Below are 16,155 nucleotides of genomic sequence, written 5' to 3' on the forward strand. Positions count from 1 at the left end.
AAGGCTGGTACCACGTAAGGTCATCTATAAGTACGGCACAATAACAATATCTTCCAAAAAAGAATATTAAATTCATTTTATTTATTTTTTAAAAAAATTAATATTTCTTTTTTGTCAAATTGTTCGTACCGTCTGCACTTGAATCTGTCCTCCCTCACATAGTTTCTCCACCGAATAGTTTGGTCTCAGTCTCCGATAAGAAAACGACTTTTTCTAATCCCCCAAGTTACCCTCACTTTCTTTTTCTATTTACTGCTCGTCCTTAACGTCCTTTACGGTACGGACCCATTCTTTTTACTCTTCAAAGACGAAACTACCCTGCCTTTTGCTTTCCCGTACCTAATTTTTTGCTCTCTCTAGGTGTGTTAGTTCCAGTACGAATTTCAAGGGCAATTTCGTCCTTTTGTAATGGAAATGATTGAATGAAAAACGGAACACTCACTGAGCAACGAAAGGGCTGTTATCGTAATTTGAGTTGATCTTCCTTCTTCACTCTCCCTCCTAGGCTACCCAGCCAAATAAAAACCAAAGACCAACATTTTTCTGTTAACGGTTACTTCCAAGCCTCAGAAAATCATTCTCTGTTCTCTTTTTCTTTGATTTATAAATTGCACAAAATAAAACGTTCAGTTTATCCTCCAAAATCCAGAAATACTTTTCAAGAAAAAAAATATATATATATGATTTGCTTTGAGCTCAAAAACATGAAGAAGCAAAAGCAAAACGAAATCTTCAACAACCACTTTGATCTTCTTTCTGAGGAAATCATATTCATAATCCTAGATTTCCTTCAACAAAACCCACTTGACAAAAAGGCTTTCTCATCGGTTTGCAAGTCTTTCTACGCCATCGAAGCCAATCATCGCAAGAATCTCAAGCCCCTACGCTCTGAACACATCCCTGCGATCCTTAAACGATACCCACATGTGACCCACCTCGATCTCACTCTCTGCCCTCGAATCACCGATGGTTCTCTCACAAACATCTCCAATGCATGCAAGTCCAGCCTCCGCTCCATCGATCTTTCGAGGTCCAAGTTCTTTTCGGGAACTGGGTTGTTGAGTTTGGCTCTCAATTGCAAGAATTTGGTGGAGATCGACTTGTCGAACGCCACGGAATTGAGAGACTCGGCGGCTGCGGCGGTGGCGGAGGCTAAGAATTTGGAGAGGTTGTGGCTGGGGAGGTGTAAGCTGATTACGGATATTGGAATTGGGTGTATAGCCGTTGGTTGTAGGAAACTGAGGTTGATTAGCTTGAAATGGTGTTTGGGAATTGGTGACTTGGGGGTCGAATTGATTGCTGTTAAGTGTAAAGAAATACGCTGTTTGGATCTCTCTTACTTGCCGGTAATTATTAAGAAAATTTTACCCTTTTTTGTTTTATTTTTTATTTTTTTACTTTTATTTAAAACTTTACTTATTCTGCGTTATGTCCTGCTCTGCTTCATCTTATTGCCAGATTTTCAATATGTTAGCAAACATAACAAGAATTTTTCTTTTTCTTTTTCTTTTTTTTTATTTTAAAATTAAGTTTTTTGGTTCTTTCTTTGGCAAAACCTGTATGGATGATGCTATATTCTTGATGGGTACCTCTTAAATATGTGTTATTTTGGTTGGTTAAAATGTTATGAATTTTGATTCTTCTGGTTTTATTCCCCTTTATATCCCAGTGTCATATATATGGCGTGTCTAGATATTATGCAGGAGATCTAGATAAGTGGATGGATTGGATTTCAGTGGCACAATAATGAGTTATTCAAGGGAGAAAAAATGTTAAAATTATTATTAATTTTTTTTTTTTTTCGGTTTTGCAGATCACTGACAAGTGCTTACCATCCATCTTGAAATTGCAAAATCTTGAAGATTTGGTTCTAGAAGGATGCTTTGGTATTGATGATGACAGCCTTGCCCCTCTCAAATATGGCTGCAAGTCGTTAAAGGTATTTGATTGATGGTTAGCTGATAAAATTTGAGATACCCTTATGTTACTTTATTGTATCAATTACATAAATTGGAGTAAAATAGATCTAGAGTTATTCTTTATATGCCTTAAATTTATTTTTTACTTTATTGTATCAATAACATAAATTGGAGTAAAATAGATCTAGAGTTATTCTTTATATGCCTTAAATTTATTTTTTCCTTTGATTACTAGTCGGTTCTGTCATAAATTGCAAAGAAGTTCAAGCGGTTTTGTTATATTTTCACATTATTGCACTAGTGATTCACCAAGGCTTGTGTTCCCCATCTCCTTGATTAGGCGGTAAGAAATAGATAGGCTTTGTTGAATGGGTCTTTGTTTGATGTTATTAGATGACAAATCAATGACCCAGATCTCATAGAGGGATGATAACCTTGAGTTTTCTACTTTCTGTTTATCTGAAGTTCATTTTATTCTTATAAAGATCTAAATTTGACTTATTAACTTGTGTTGCTTGTAATAGAAGCTTGACATGTCAAGTTGTCAAAACATTAGTTATGTTGGGTTATCTTCTCTAAGTGGCGCCGGTGAAACTCTGCAGGAACTCACCTTAGCATACGTCTCTCCTGTAAGTTCTTTTTTTATTTTAAATTATTTTCTAATGGATTGAAGGTCTCTATACTTGACTATTTACAATGCGGTAATCCTCATGGTTTAGGTGACACTTGCTTTTGCCAATTGTTTGAAAAAGCTTCCGATGTTGCAAACACTTAAATTAGATGGCTGCCTGGTTACCTCTGCTGGACTGAAAGCCATCGGAAATTGGTGTGTATCATTAAGGGAGTTGAGCTTAAGTAAGTGCTCAGGTGTAACAGATGAAAGTCTCTCTCCTCTTGTGACAAAACACAGAGATTTGAGGAAGCTGGACATCACATGCTGCCGCAAGATCACATATGTTTCAATAGCTGACATTACAAATTCATGCACCGTTCTCACTTCTCTTAGGATGGAATCATGTACCCTGGTTCCTAGAGAAGCATTTGTCTTGATTGGACAGCGGTGTCATTCCCTGGAGGAGATTGACCTAACCGATAATGAAGTCGATGATGAAGGTCGTTGCCTCATTCCTTTTATGTGAAAGAACAGTTACAGAATTCTGTGTAATCAGCAATCTCAAGCTCTTTTCATGTGCAGGTTTGAAGTCCATCTCAAGATGCTCCAAACTCTCCAGCTTAAAACTGGGAATTTGCCTAAACATAACTGACAAGGGAGTTGTCGATATTGGCATGCGCTGCTCAAAACTTACAGAACTTGATCTGTACAGGTTTGTTGCTCATGATCTATGAGTACTTGTCCATTTCTCTTTATGCTTTTCCGTAAATCCATTTATGCGAAAATAGATTATGCTTGAAATTTCATTTAAGGGAGTAGCTTCTGGTGCAAAATGAACCTAGAATTTCTGATTTGTAACGAGGGAATGTTTGTATGAACATGCTTGTAATATTTATATGAAGACCAACTTTCATAACTGAAATCATTTTGTTTAGGTGCACTGGTATAACGGATCTAGGCACTTCAGCAATAGCCTATGGATGTCCTGGCCTGGAGATGATTAATATATCCTATTGTAAAGACATTACTGACAGTTCATTAAGGTCATTGTCAAAATGCTCAAGGTTAAACACACTTGAAAGTCGAGGATGCCCACTTATCACATCTTTAGGTCTAGCAGCCATCGCTGTAGGATGCAAGCAACTAACCAAGCTAGACATAAAGAAATGTTCCAACATCGATGATACTGGGATGATTCCACTTGCTCACTTTTCCCAGAACCTAAGACAGGTACTTTACTTCCTTCCCTGCTTTCCCATAACATCCCAAGCAGAAAAATAAGGAGAATCTTTGTTATGACACACTGATAAACTTTGTTCTTTGTCTTTTTATGTTTTTCCAGATTAATCTGTCATATACCTCAGTTACAGATGTGGGGCTGTTATCTCTTGCCAGCATCAGCTGCCTACAAAGCTTGACTATTTTGCATTTGAATGGCTTAACTCCTGGTGGACTAGCAGCTTCCTTATTGGTATGTGGAGGACTAACAAAAGTAAAGCTCCAGGCATGCTTTAAATCATTGCTACCTCAAGCTCTTTTCGAACATTTAGAAGCACGTGGCTGTGTGATTCAGTGGAGAGATAAAGTATTGCAGGTAAGTGCAGTTTTATCCATCATAAGGTCACTGTACACTAGCTTTTTAGAAAGTTATTTCTTAGTAAAGTTCAATTGTAAATTTAGGAGTAACTACAACCAAGGTTTTTCATCACGATGCAATAACCATAAAAAGAAAGTGCCTTTTTGGGTACACCTTTGCCCCCGCCCCCCAATCTACCTTTTCTAATCACAAATAACAACGGAAACTGGAAAAAAATACCTTGGTACTATGGTAACATGTTGGCGAATGAATTTGATACTTGGATTTGAGTCAATATTAAATGCCCTATGTCTGAGTTCATGAAACATGGCTTTTAAACCTACTACTTGAATATGGTATTAAGGTTAATTTTTTGTATGATTGACAGGCTGAATTAGACCCACAGTGTTGGAAATTGCAGTTAGAAGACATATAATGCAATAGGGTTTCAGATGAGTACCCTTCTTGCTGTTGTTTGAAAACTAGCATATCTGAGAAGAGTAAAAAACAAAGGGCGGCTTAGCTTGATGTGTACTTGTTTATTATGAGGAAATCCTTCAGAAGGATCATTGGAAGATATTAATAAGTTCCTTAAGTCTTTACTTTACATACTCGCTTCAACGAATACTTTGGTTTTCAATCACCGAACTCATTGGGCTAATGGGTTATGCAAAATTCCGGTCTGCCTTGAGGTGTATATGCTGGGGAGCAGAAGAAAGAGCTGGGAAAGAAGAACAAGTCCTCCCAGGTAAAGTGGGAGGGAAGACGAGAAACATTTGAAGGGTTCAACTGACGTGGATGTTTTGGCATATAGACTTATTTTAGGGAAGAAAAGTAATTATGTATTGTCTCTCAAGTAAGAAACCTTTTTTGACTGAAAAGAAAGCTATTTGTATGCAAGAGTTGGTAGCTCCAAACAGGCACACGTAAATTATGTAAATTTTAAAAGCTAAATGAAATAGAGTTCCAAAGTTTCACGGCCGCGCGTTTGTCCAGAGTGCTGACGTGGATGTTTATCAACAGGTCCCACCGGGAGTCGAAACCAACAGGTCCCACCGGGAGTCGAAACCAGGTCGCTGGATTCAAAGTCCAGAGTGCTAACCACTACACCATGGAACCGATTGTGGGACTTTTTTAACTATAAACAGGAAAATATAAGATCAGGTCCACATTTCCTCTCTTCTTCCTTTCTTTTTGGTTGTGGAACATCTACATCATCAAAGTTTCTTTGATCTAGTATTGAACTCAAAGTCAAGTGAAAGTGTAGTTCTAGATATAGAAGAAGTAAATAGTATGTCCAGCTGTAAAAATCTCTTAGAAATATGCATGTGTGTTGTGGGCTAGATTTATTCATATATATATATATATATATATATAATTAACCAAAAAAATAAAATATTTGCTATTTGTCTCCGGTGATGATGTTCATAGTAAAACCATTGCAGGGATTACTATTTTTTTTTTTTTTTGTTGCATTTAATTATGTGTTAATTTTTCTAGTCTAAAAACCTAATTTAAAAAAGTGAACCCTTATAAATAATTATTTAAATTATCAAATGATATAACTTACTTGTAATGGAGATAAATAGTTTTTTTTTTTTTTTTGAATATTACTAGTTATCAAATCTGAGGGCTCTAACACTATATCTAGAATGGGGGAATAAGAAGGAATAGGGAAATTGAAGCAAATCTTTTGACTGAGTAGTTAAAATGGGGTAAAAAGAAAAGGAATAGGAAGAAAATAGAGGGAATTGATTCTTTATTTCTTAGAAATCTACTTTTCAACCAAAAAACTAAAAGGAAAATGAAGGAAAAGAAAATACTTTAATTAATTTTTTCAATATTTCAAAATTACTCATATTATTATTATCTAGCTAACTTATTAAATATGTGCATTGAAGATAATTTTGTAAACAACTCATTGTTGTTTCATTTCCATCCCTTTTCGTTTACTAATCATCTAAATAACAATTATTAATAAATATTAACATTTCTTTTCTTTTCCTGATTAAGCTAATCTTTTCTTTTCATTTTCTCCCTTCAATCCAAGAATAGTGTATATTTTCCATAAACAAATAAAAATATCATTTTTTTTTCTAGTTTTAACATTCTTTTTCCCCTCAAAAAAAGAAAAAAAAATTTTTTTTCTAAGATGTTGCTTGATAACATGGTTAGTTTTTAGATTTTTTTTTTTTTTATTTTGTTGTATCTAGTTGTGTGCAATTTGCTTATGTTAAATGCTAATTAATGTTAATTATAGTTTGAAACTCATCTTAAACAACTATAAATTTGAAAAGAAAAAATGAAGCTGTGTTTAATTTAATATTTTTTCTTAACTTTACAGTAATAAACCCTAATAATTATTAACAAATACTTAACACAAGCAAATGACATAAAATTAAGTAAAAAAAATAAATTAAAAAACTTAACAAACTGCACCTAAATGGTCATAGAAGGAAAAAGAATAATAATAAAAAGAAAAGAAAAGCCTAAAATCTTTACATAAAATAAGTTGGTTATTCTGATTATTTGGAAGAAAGGCTGAGTCTCATACTTCAAAGTGGACTACTGAGATTCAATTGTTTAATGAGTAGCATAGAAACATTTTATGGAAAAGAAAACAGATATATATAGAGACAAATGTCAAATTATAAATAATATATGTATGTTGGAAATATTGGCATGGCATTTTTATATAACTGTTCACTACTGTATAAGACCTCTATTTGATATCCCCAAAAGATTGTGCACCATCCAATTTAAAATATCATAAAACAACTTTATGCTTCCTCAAAACACACCCAAAACAAAAACAAAACAGAACAAAAATATTTTGCCACGTTAACGCTGCGAAGCAGGTTGCACAGACCATGGTAAGCTCATCGTGTTCCTTTTCATTTTCCACCTAAGCGTCAGCCGCCACTTTGTATGGCCAGTCAAGTCAAGCCACAAGCTTTGACCAAAACTTTTTCCACGGTCAAAGAAACCCTTTCAGCTTCTCAGAAGAAGCTTGGTGTCCTCGGACATAAAATGCTCACCCATCAAACATTTTCTCTTCAAAGACTCTCTCTCTCTCTCTCTCTCTCTCTCTCTCTCTCTATATCGCTCTCTCTTATCTCTGTCACTGATCATTTGCTTTTCCCCAGTAAAAGTTTGAATCTTTCTATTATATATATTCCCTCTCCTTCCTCTTCTGATTCTCAACTGCCCCCAATTTTCCATGACTTTTTCTTTCACAGACCTTCTATCCAATAACGCAAACATGGACAATCTTAGCCAAGACAATACTAGGCTAAGCTGGGGGGTTTCAGACAACCTAATGGACAGAAATGGAATGGAAATTCCATGGTTCAAAACCCTTCAACCTTCTTCTTTACCTCTCTCTCCGCCTCCTGTTTCACCGTCTTCTTTTTTAACTACACCTACTGGTTTTAGCCCTTCTGAACTCTTAAACTCACCTGGTTTCTTTTCAAATGTAAGTCAGATTTTCTTTTTTCTTTTTTTTATTTGACTTTGATGAAAATACCCCTTCTTCTTTTTTGTTGTTGTATGTTTGTCTTCTACTTTACATGTTCTTTTTGTTGTTGTTGTTGTTTTTTTTTTTTTTTTTTTTTTTATATTATTATTTTCATGTTGAACTTATTCCTAAATTTGTTGTTTATACCCTCTCTGTTGTTGTTGGTTTGTAGGGTCTTCCATCTCCAACAACTGGAGCATTTTCTGGTCAAACTTTCAACTGGAGGAGTAACTCAAATGAAAAACAAGAAGGAATTGAAGAAGGAGACAAATTTTTCTCTGATTTCTCATTCCAAACCCAGACAACAAGGCCTGCTTCAACGACATCATCATCATCATCGTTTAATTTCCAATCTGCTTCAAACACTGCTGTTTCAATAGTATGCTTCACGCTCATCACTTTTTTGCTTGCTTTTTCTTTGTTCTGTGATTGATAAAAGAAACTCTAACATCAATCTACATGAGCAGGAAGGATCATTGGCAAGGCAACAACAACAAGCATGGAATTTCAACAAAAACACACCGGAGAAAACAGGAATAAAAACAGAATTCCAAGCTCCTCAAAACTTTTCTTCAGAAATTACCACAACCAAAACAAACATACCCATTAATGGTGTTCCAAAATCTGAGTATGTTCCTAATACTCAGTATGTAAGAGAGCAAAAATCAGAGGATGGGTATAATTGGAGGAAATATGGTCAGAAGCAAGTGAAAGGGAGTGAAAACCCACGTAGTTATTACAAGTGCACGTTTCCAAGTTGCCCAACAAAGAAAAAAGTTGAAAGATCCGTGGATGGACAAATTACAGAGATAGTATACAAAGGAAGTCACAACCATCCTAAGCCTCAGCCCACCAAAAGATCATCTTCTCAATCATTTCAGACTTCTGGGTATACCAATTCCGGAATTTCTGACCAATCAAACACAGTTCAGGAGGATTCTTCAGATTCAATAGGAGAGGATGATTTTGAAAGAAACTCTCCTACCCATAATTCTGGAGGAGATAATGATGAGAACGAACCTGAATCCAAAAGATGGTAAGCTCAGATAAGCCTGAAAAAAAGCTTATAAAAGTTTTGAAATATGAATTAAAGAACTGGGTTTTGCTTAAAAATTTTAATTTTTTTTTTTTCCGGTTTTTGCAGGAAGGGAGAGAATGAAAATGAAGGGTATTCAGCTTCTGGGAATAGAACCGTGAGAGAACCTAGAATTGTGGTTCAAACAACCAGTGAAATTGATATTCTCGATGATGGATATAGATGGAGGAAATATGGACAAAAAGTGGTAAAGGGAAATCCAAATCCAAGGTACAAGTTGCTTGCTCTTTTCTCTACTTTTCCTGCAAATCAAAATTAAAGGCATTTAAAAGCAGTTGGATTTTGGATGCTAAATCTTATCTTTACGTACAAACTTCTGTAGGAGCTACTATAAATGCACGTCCACGGGTTGTCCAGTGAGGAAACATGTGGAGCGAGCATCACATGATACAAGGGCTGTGATCACAACTTACGAAGGGAAACACAATCATGATGTACCAGCTGCCCGAGGGAGCGGCAGTTATACTGTGAACAAACCCGCACCTGATAACACTAGCAACGTTACCATACCTGTTAGGCCCTTAGCCTTGCCTACCCATTCTAATAACCCTTTCAACTCTATTCCCAATTCAAAGTTGCCTCAATCAACAACTCAGCCACCATATACCTTGCAAATGTTGCAGTCCCCTGGAAGTTTCGGCTTTTCGGGTTTCGGAAAACCGACGGGAATCTACACGAACAATCAACAATCTCAGCAGGATGAGGATCAGAAAATGGAGAGGAAGAGCAACTCATTTTTGGACTCATTTTTAGCTTAGAGCTAATTGTGTTCTTGAACCGAATTAATAAAATAGGATAGTTTCATTGTATAGTTTATATAAACAATGTCTTTTTTGTTTTTTTTTCCCGGTTAGTAAAAGAAAAAGGACACTACAGGATGGTAAAACATTGCTAGATAGATCCTTATGTAAAACAAAACAATGGCCATGTAGCCTGCTAAATTTAAAGTCAGATAAATTTTTTGATTCGTTTTGTAGTAGTAACTGTTAGGCTGAGAGAAATAGTCCCCTCTATTTCTTCTAGAGCAGAGGAAAGTGGGAAATGCGCCAAAGCCTTGTTCTGCTAGCTTAGTTCATGTTGTTGCTTAATATTTCATTAAAATATAGCGTGAAAGACTTTTTCCAAGTTCAAGCCAAGATGGTTCTTTGAAAGACATAATGGTTGGCACTTAATTGCCCATGAAAAAAAAAAAAGAAAAAACAAAACATGACTTTAAGAGGATGAATCAGCAATGTACAAAAGATGACTTTAAGAGGATGAAACAGCAATGTTCATTGTATCGCATCCAATTCTTGCATGACTTCTAAAGGAAAGGTCGTTTTGAATATAGAGGTAAAGCTTATCTGAAGACCTTGCTTTCCACATAAGAAACAGAAAGTATCATAATTTTATAGGATATTAGCAACTAAGTATCCCAAATTTTATCTGTTGATACATTGCACCTTTTTTTTTTTTTTTTCCTAGCATTCTACACCTCAAAGGTTATATTACACTGCATACTTTCAATTTTTTTTTTATTATAACCAGATACCCTCATGTTTATATTTTTATAACTTCATGAAAATATCTGATTGTAATTAAGAAAAATCTCGAAGATGTGCAGTGTAATATATCCACACCCCAAACTTTCTTTTTGTTTGCACCGTTGTTTTTCTATTAAAAATGCATAACAAAATAATCACATATCATGCACGTGCTTATTAAACAATGTTGAATTAGGTAATTTACAAGCCTCATCACTTGCCTCTTGCATGTGTAATTAGTGATCCGAAATTGATCTCTTGAGATTGAGATTTTGATAAAAAAAAAAAAAAATTGAAATTGATCTTGGAGATTCACAGATTGATCTCGATCTTATCCAAAAATCCCTCTTCAACTCTCAAATTCCACCTCTCTATCATTGTCATCACCAACCAGTAACAAATTCTAATAAAAAAGAAAGAAAGAAAAAACCCAAATGGTTAAAATCCACGAGCACGTAGTCTCAACGCTTCTCGGAGAGCCTCCAAATCGAAGCAGCCTAGTGAATCTCTTCCGGTCTCTGCCTCTCCAAGCTCATCTCCTCTCTCCTCCTCCTCCATTCTCCTTCCCAAGGTAACCTCCTCCTTCTCTCTCCTCCCTCTTCCTCTTCACTCAAATCTCAATACTCCATTACCACTACCACATCGAAGAAATCACTGCCCGACCTTCCATCCCACCACTATCTCTCCCTCTACACCTCTAGTTCCACCTTCTTCATCACCGTCCAAATCCTACTCATCGATCTCCTCACCTTCAAAATACCCACTTTCTCAACCGCCAGTATTATCCTCCTTACCACTTACTCTCTATCCAAAACCTCCACTGAAGCTTTTATCTTCAAGATTTTTCAATCCCTAAATCAGAATGCCTACGTTCGAGCTTTTTCCGATAAGTTGCATGCTATGGGTTTTCAAATACTGAAATAATTATAAAGTGTTTGTACATAAAAAGGCTGCACTTTGGCTGAGGTTTAAGGTTTATGTGTCACCAGAATCCTAATTTTTTAATTCAAAATGGTATAATTACTTAATTTAACCTTACCTAGCTTGATAAGCAGATGCGGGATATATGATCATTCTGTTATGCATTTTTAATAGAAAAACCAACGGTGCAACCAAAAAAAAAATTTTGAGTGCAATGCTAGAAAAAAAAAATTTTAAGTGCAATATGTAAACTTTAAAATGCTTAACTGTCAATATCCTTATTTTTATAATCAAGTCCAATTTCAAATTAGAACAATAACCTCTCAAAATAATCTCTTACAAAGCACAAGGAAGAAAAAAATATATGGATAACACAAAATTGTTTCAAAGATTTAAAAAAATAAAATAAAATAAAAGTTCACAGCAAAAGAACAAGCAAGATTTCCAATTCATTGCAGGGTAAAAAAAGTGCCTTCCGACATATTTATAGAACAAATCATACTTCGCCTCGTATATATATGCAGAGTAATATATAAAAATGACCAAGACCACTTAAAATTTACAACCAAATTTAACCAAAAAATTAAAAAACAACAATGACGTGAAATTTGAATGAATCTACATACAATTACGTATAAAACAATGATTGAAAAAGGTTAGAAGAATAAGGGGGAAAAACAAAAAAGGGGTATAACATATTTCAAACATAGGAAGCCTGATTTGATAATTTGTATCCAGAAATGAGGGAAGACAATGCGAGTGCAAAGAAGGCCAAAAACGACATGCTAATTGCTGCAGCTGATGAGTCCGTGAATATGTCGTCCTGTGATTCTCGCAGTCTATTCGTCAATGGAATCGCGGATGAAGCCGATGATATCAAAAGGTAAGCTGTTATCTGCAAAACCCAAAAGCATTTCCTTGCAACTCAATCCTAATAACTCGACTAGAGTAAGTCGGAAGTCAAGGAATCAACTACCAATGAATTATATGGTTGTTGAAGACTTGTCCACCTTAAATGCTAAACTTAAACAAAGACCAATAAAGTTTTCACTATTCCAGAACTATCTTATTCTTTATTTTATTTATCTCTATTCACATGGTTGATTGGAAAATATCGGTCCAAAATATAACAAGTCTGTCACTTGCTAATTTGATAAAAAGCATACCCAAAAAAAAAAATTAACTAAATAAAATAAAATAACCTTTTCTTCTATTGTAGAAGTAAAGGGTAGACCCCTGTATAAACCAAAGGGACATGAAATCATTTTCAGCACATAGGCACGAAAGTATCATTCATTTACACTTACGGGGCTTTTCACCAAAGTTCATCACAAACTTCACACGTATATATGCCACTGGCACGCACTCTAGCATAACTATACATATGTAATTTTAAATAATTCGAATAATATATGCATAGAGAAGCATATAAATGTGCTACAAAAATTCTCCTAAAAAGTAATATGCATTTGACACAAAAAAAGAGTTAATTGAAGCTCTAAAATTGGTGATTTGTATTGGGTTTCAGTCCAAAAAATTAAAGGCAACACAGACAGTGAAAAAAATTTACAAAACCAACCTGATCACCGAAAAAGTCGATCATATTGGATGTCGAACGTTGAATATAATATCTGGCGGTAGAGAGTTCATGGACTTGTCGCAACGCTTGCAAGCCCGTATACAACGTGGACAGAATCGCTATTGCCAATACGTATCTATTTGCAAAATTCCATTTTCCGATAAAAATAAAAAACCCAAAAATTCAATTAAAAAAAATACAATCGGGAATTCAATTTTCAATTCAATAAAAATAATAAATAAACCTGTATTCTTCAAATCGATCGAATTTCTTCCAATCGTCGTGTTTGTTGCTTGCCATGACAATGAAAGCGAGCACAGAGAAAAGGAAAGCCAATCCTCTCAAAGCCAAATACCCTCTCTTCAACAAGTCCTCTCTCTTCCACCGCCGTAAGATCCCCGCTATTCCGAACCCAGTTCCCCCCGTCGAACCGGTCTGGTTCTCCACGTCGGCAGCCGGTGTGGTAGTACCCGCTGTGGAATTGAATGGTGTGGATCCCGTGTGGTGCGTTTTGGATGGGGTGGTGTCTTTGGAATCCGTCATCGCTTTTTAATTTCGGGAATTCTCGGAAAAAAACAAAAAATCGAATTTCAGGATTTCGATAGGGGTGAGAAGCGAGTCGGAGAGATTGAAAAAACTGTTTGTTTTGGCAGAAGAATTTGTAAACCTTTTTGGGAGAGTTTTCCGAGAAAGATTTGAAGAAACAACGAAGTCGCTTTTTTTATTATTTTTTCCTTTTCTATTATTTTCCGAGTGACAACTCAGCCTTTGTAAGCTACGAATTGGTACAACTTTGGTTTACCCGACAAGCTGGCTTGGTTTCGTGTCCAAGTCCCTCCACACTCACGCGCAAGTAGCACAGTATCATCAACAAGAAGCGCGTGAAGTTTCCACGTGGCGAATTGCTACTTTTGCCACATGGATAAGTCGTTATGTGGAATATAGGTATCACGTTGGATGGACCTTCGGCTAATTAGCCAATTGTTTGGCGACTGCTGGAATGTTCGGCTGGTACGGGACCTGGGGGATCGACCCGGATCCAACGATTTAACTTTGCTTGCTCGCTAAGTAACACATTGTTTTTTTTTTTTTTTTTTTAATCTAATTATAATTTTTTTTTACAATTTACTTAAATTACAATCTATCCAAAAAATTTTTTTTATGATTCAAATTTATATTCTTATAGGTACAAATAGAAATGCTCAATTATTAAAATTAATTTTTTTTATCATTTAATTATAATTATATATAATTTTAAATTTAAAAAAAATAAAAAAAAACACACAATTTAAAATTGTATTCAATTTTAATTTAATATTTATGTTTTATCTTTTTTTTAATTGTATAATTAATTGAGATATTTAATCCGTTTTAACCAATTACTAACGCTAACAAATATTTAGGGTAAATAAATTGCACAAAATTCAATTAGAAAAAAAGAAGAAGCCAAAAACTAAAAGCTAACGCATTATCATATTGCACCTAGACATCCACATGCAGTGTTCCATGTGGATGACTTGGTCAACTATCTAATTATTAAGGGAAATAAAGATTGGATATCGAAAGGTACAGCGAGGCAATGCATGTGAACAAGAATTATAATTAAGATTGGCAGTGCTGTGATATATGTTTGTTAAATTTTTTATTATATGGTTTTATAATTATTTTCGAATGGAAAAGTGCAATTATTTTATAAGGTCAATATGTGTAGTGCAGTAGACTAGGGCGAAAACGCCACCAAGGTCAATGAGAATTGTTTGAAAAATAAGGCTTTTTATTGCACCTGCTCCGAGAGAATACCGCCCACCACAAGCACGTCTGTAAATTAAAAAATTTGTGAAGTAAAAAATTCATCTAGAAGTGAAAGAGAATGGCCAATGGTGATTTGCTGCCTTTAATTGTCTACACGTCATGAGGTAAGTGATTTGATATGATCAAATTGCTTTTGTGATTCTTGAGACTCATGACCCAAAAAAATAAAAATAAAAAATAAAAAAAGAAATTTGCTTTTGTGAGTCTTGTAGCTAAAAGAATTTAAATAAAATAAATTGCTTTTGTGAGTCATATTAGCAATTTAGCATACTAATGTTAACGAACATGGTTGATCACTCGTCGTAGAATGAACAATATATATGCTTACTAGCACTAAGCATGTATAGTTGTTAACCTAAATATTAAAACTATATATCATTCTTTGTCCCTAAAGAGACAAGTTACTTGGTTTTTTTCTAACAATTATCTCAAAGTCTAATCTTTACAATATATAAAATATTAAAAATTTCGAGTTCAATTTATATCTCTATTTTTAATTACCGATAATACAATGTGAATTTTAATTAAAAGCATTAACAAAGAGAAAAAAATTATTTTTTAGATGAAATTAGATTTTATTACTTATAAGATATAAATTAATATACAAAGATGTGGATAGAAGATGTTGATTGGAAAAATTCTATCATTCCTCCTTTATTTGACGAAACCAAAGCCAAACCTAAAAGCTATTATATAATTACATTCCAACCTGCAATGTGGTAATGTATTTGACAACGTTCTTTTGTATGATCCAAAACAATGGAATTAGAAAAGGGCTGGCGTGTACCCAAAGTTTAAGGTCCAATAAAGAATGTATTCACTTTGCTTGAATAGTAAGTACACAGGCCCACAATCAAATGCGCCTTTGGAATAGATACTTTGGTAGAGTTTTGCATTAAGGTATTACCTTATCCTTTTAGGACACCCACATATTCCAGCTTGGCTGTTAAATTCTACTGGGTCCCAAGTATGTCTATGATGTGGATATTATTAGTACCCGACAGATCACCCAGACCTATCAAATAATCATAATACCCATTTCTAGTCACCGGGACCCCATGTCATCCTTGTTTGGTTTGGAAGGGAATGTTATGTATTGCTCGCTTCACTGGATTTGATTGGATAACAACGACAATACTCACCATTCAATACCTCCCCACTCTTTCACTTGGTAACTTCAGTGACAAAATATCATCATACACCCCAAGTTTAAATGACAATAAAATTGCAAGGGATGATTTTGATGAATATGTTACAGAAATGGAGAGTTATTGTTTCTTAAATGTTTTTAATTTTGTTTTTAAAAAATATATATCATGTTATAATATATATTAAAAATAAAAAAATTGTTTCTAAACTGTTTTCAGTTTTTAGTTTGTACGTGAGATAGATGAGAAAAAATATAGAGGACAAATAAAAGTGACGGTAACCATTGAAAAGAAAACTAAGCATCAAAAAACAAAAATATTATGAGCATCAGTTTGAGCTTTGTCTTCCTTTCTTAAAGCCCAGCCTAGAATTTCTTCCAAAAAATAAATAAAAATAAAAAGCCCAGGCCTAGCACGGGTCTCTAATTTCCTCGGTTGACTTTGAATTTGG

At 34.6% G+C, this 16,155-nt stretch overlaps 3 protein-coding genes and 1 non-coding gene across 5 annotated transcripts; 2 read left to right on the forward strand and 2 right to left on the reverse strand.

The window, feature by feature from the left end:
• Positions 1-504: 504 nt before the first annotated feature.
• LOC107431285 (F-box/LRR-repeat protein 3) lies at positions 505-5,089 on the forward strand. 2 transcript variants are annotated; one of them, XM_016042178.4, is made up of 8 exons: positions 505-1,346; positions 1,814-1,939; positions 2,447-2,548; positions 2,639-3,032; positions 3,115-3,244; positions 3,468-3,762; positions 3,875-4,126; positions 4,497-5,089. In XM_016042178.4, the coding sequence occupies exons 1-8, from the start codon at positions 681-683 to the stop codon at positions 4,542-4,544; spliced, it is 2,013 nt and encodes a 670-aa protein (XP_015897664.3). In that variant the 5' UTR covers positions 505-680; the 3' UTR covers positions 4,545-5,089. The 2 variants fall into 2 exon arrangements, with proteins under 2 accessions (XP_015897664.3, XP_015897663.3); XM_016042177.4 differs by having other exon boundaries at positions 507-1,346; positions 2,444-2,548.
• A 66-nt stretch (positions 5,090-5,155) lies between these two features.
• Positions 5,156-5,227, reverse strand: TRNAQ-UUG (transfer RNA glutamine (anticodon UUG)). Its single transcript has one exon. It is a non-coding gene; the product is annotated as a tRNA-Gln (tRNA).
• A 1,557-nt stretch (positions 5,228-6,784) lies between these two features.
• Positions 6,785-9,686, forward strand: LOC107431286 (probable WRKY transcription factor 33). The gene is made up of 5 exons (XM_016042179.4): positions 6,785-7,583; positions 7,798-8,004; positions 8,093-8,661; positions 8,770-8,931; positions 9,044-9,686. Exons 1-5 carry the CDS (start codon positions 7,329-7,331, stop codon positions 9,477-9,479), a joined length of 1,629 nt encoding a protein of 542 aa, XP_015897665.2. The 5' UTR covers positions 6,785-7,328; the 3' UTR covers positions 9,480-9,686.
• Positions 9,687-11,582: 1,896 nt separating this feature from the next.
• Positions 11,583-13,499, reverse strand: LOC107431287 (CASP-like protein 4B1). The gene is made up of 3 exons (XM_016042180.4): positions 12,989-13,499; positions 12,745-12,880; positions 11,583-12,060 (listed from the first exon to the last, which is right to left on the reverse strand). Exons 1-3 carry the CDS (start codon positions 13,285-13,287, stop codon positions 11,866-11,868), a joined length of 630 nt encoding a protein of 209 aa, XP_015897666.3. The 5' UTR covers positions 13,288-13,499; the 3' UTR covers positions 11,583-11,865.
• Positions 13,500-16,155: the final 2,656 nt, after the last annotated feature.

Source organism: Ziziphus jujuba, chromosome 6, assembly GCF_031755915.1.
Source record: "Ziziphus jujuba cultivar Dongzao chromosome 6, ASM3175591v1".
NCBI classification, from domain to species: domain Eukaryota; kingdom Viridiplantae; phylum Streptophyta; class Magnoliopsida; order Rosales; family Rhamnaceae; genus Ziziphus; species Ziziphus jujuba.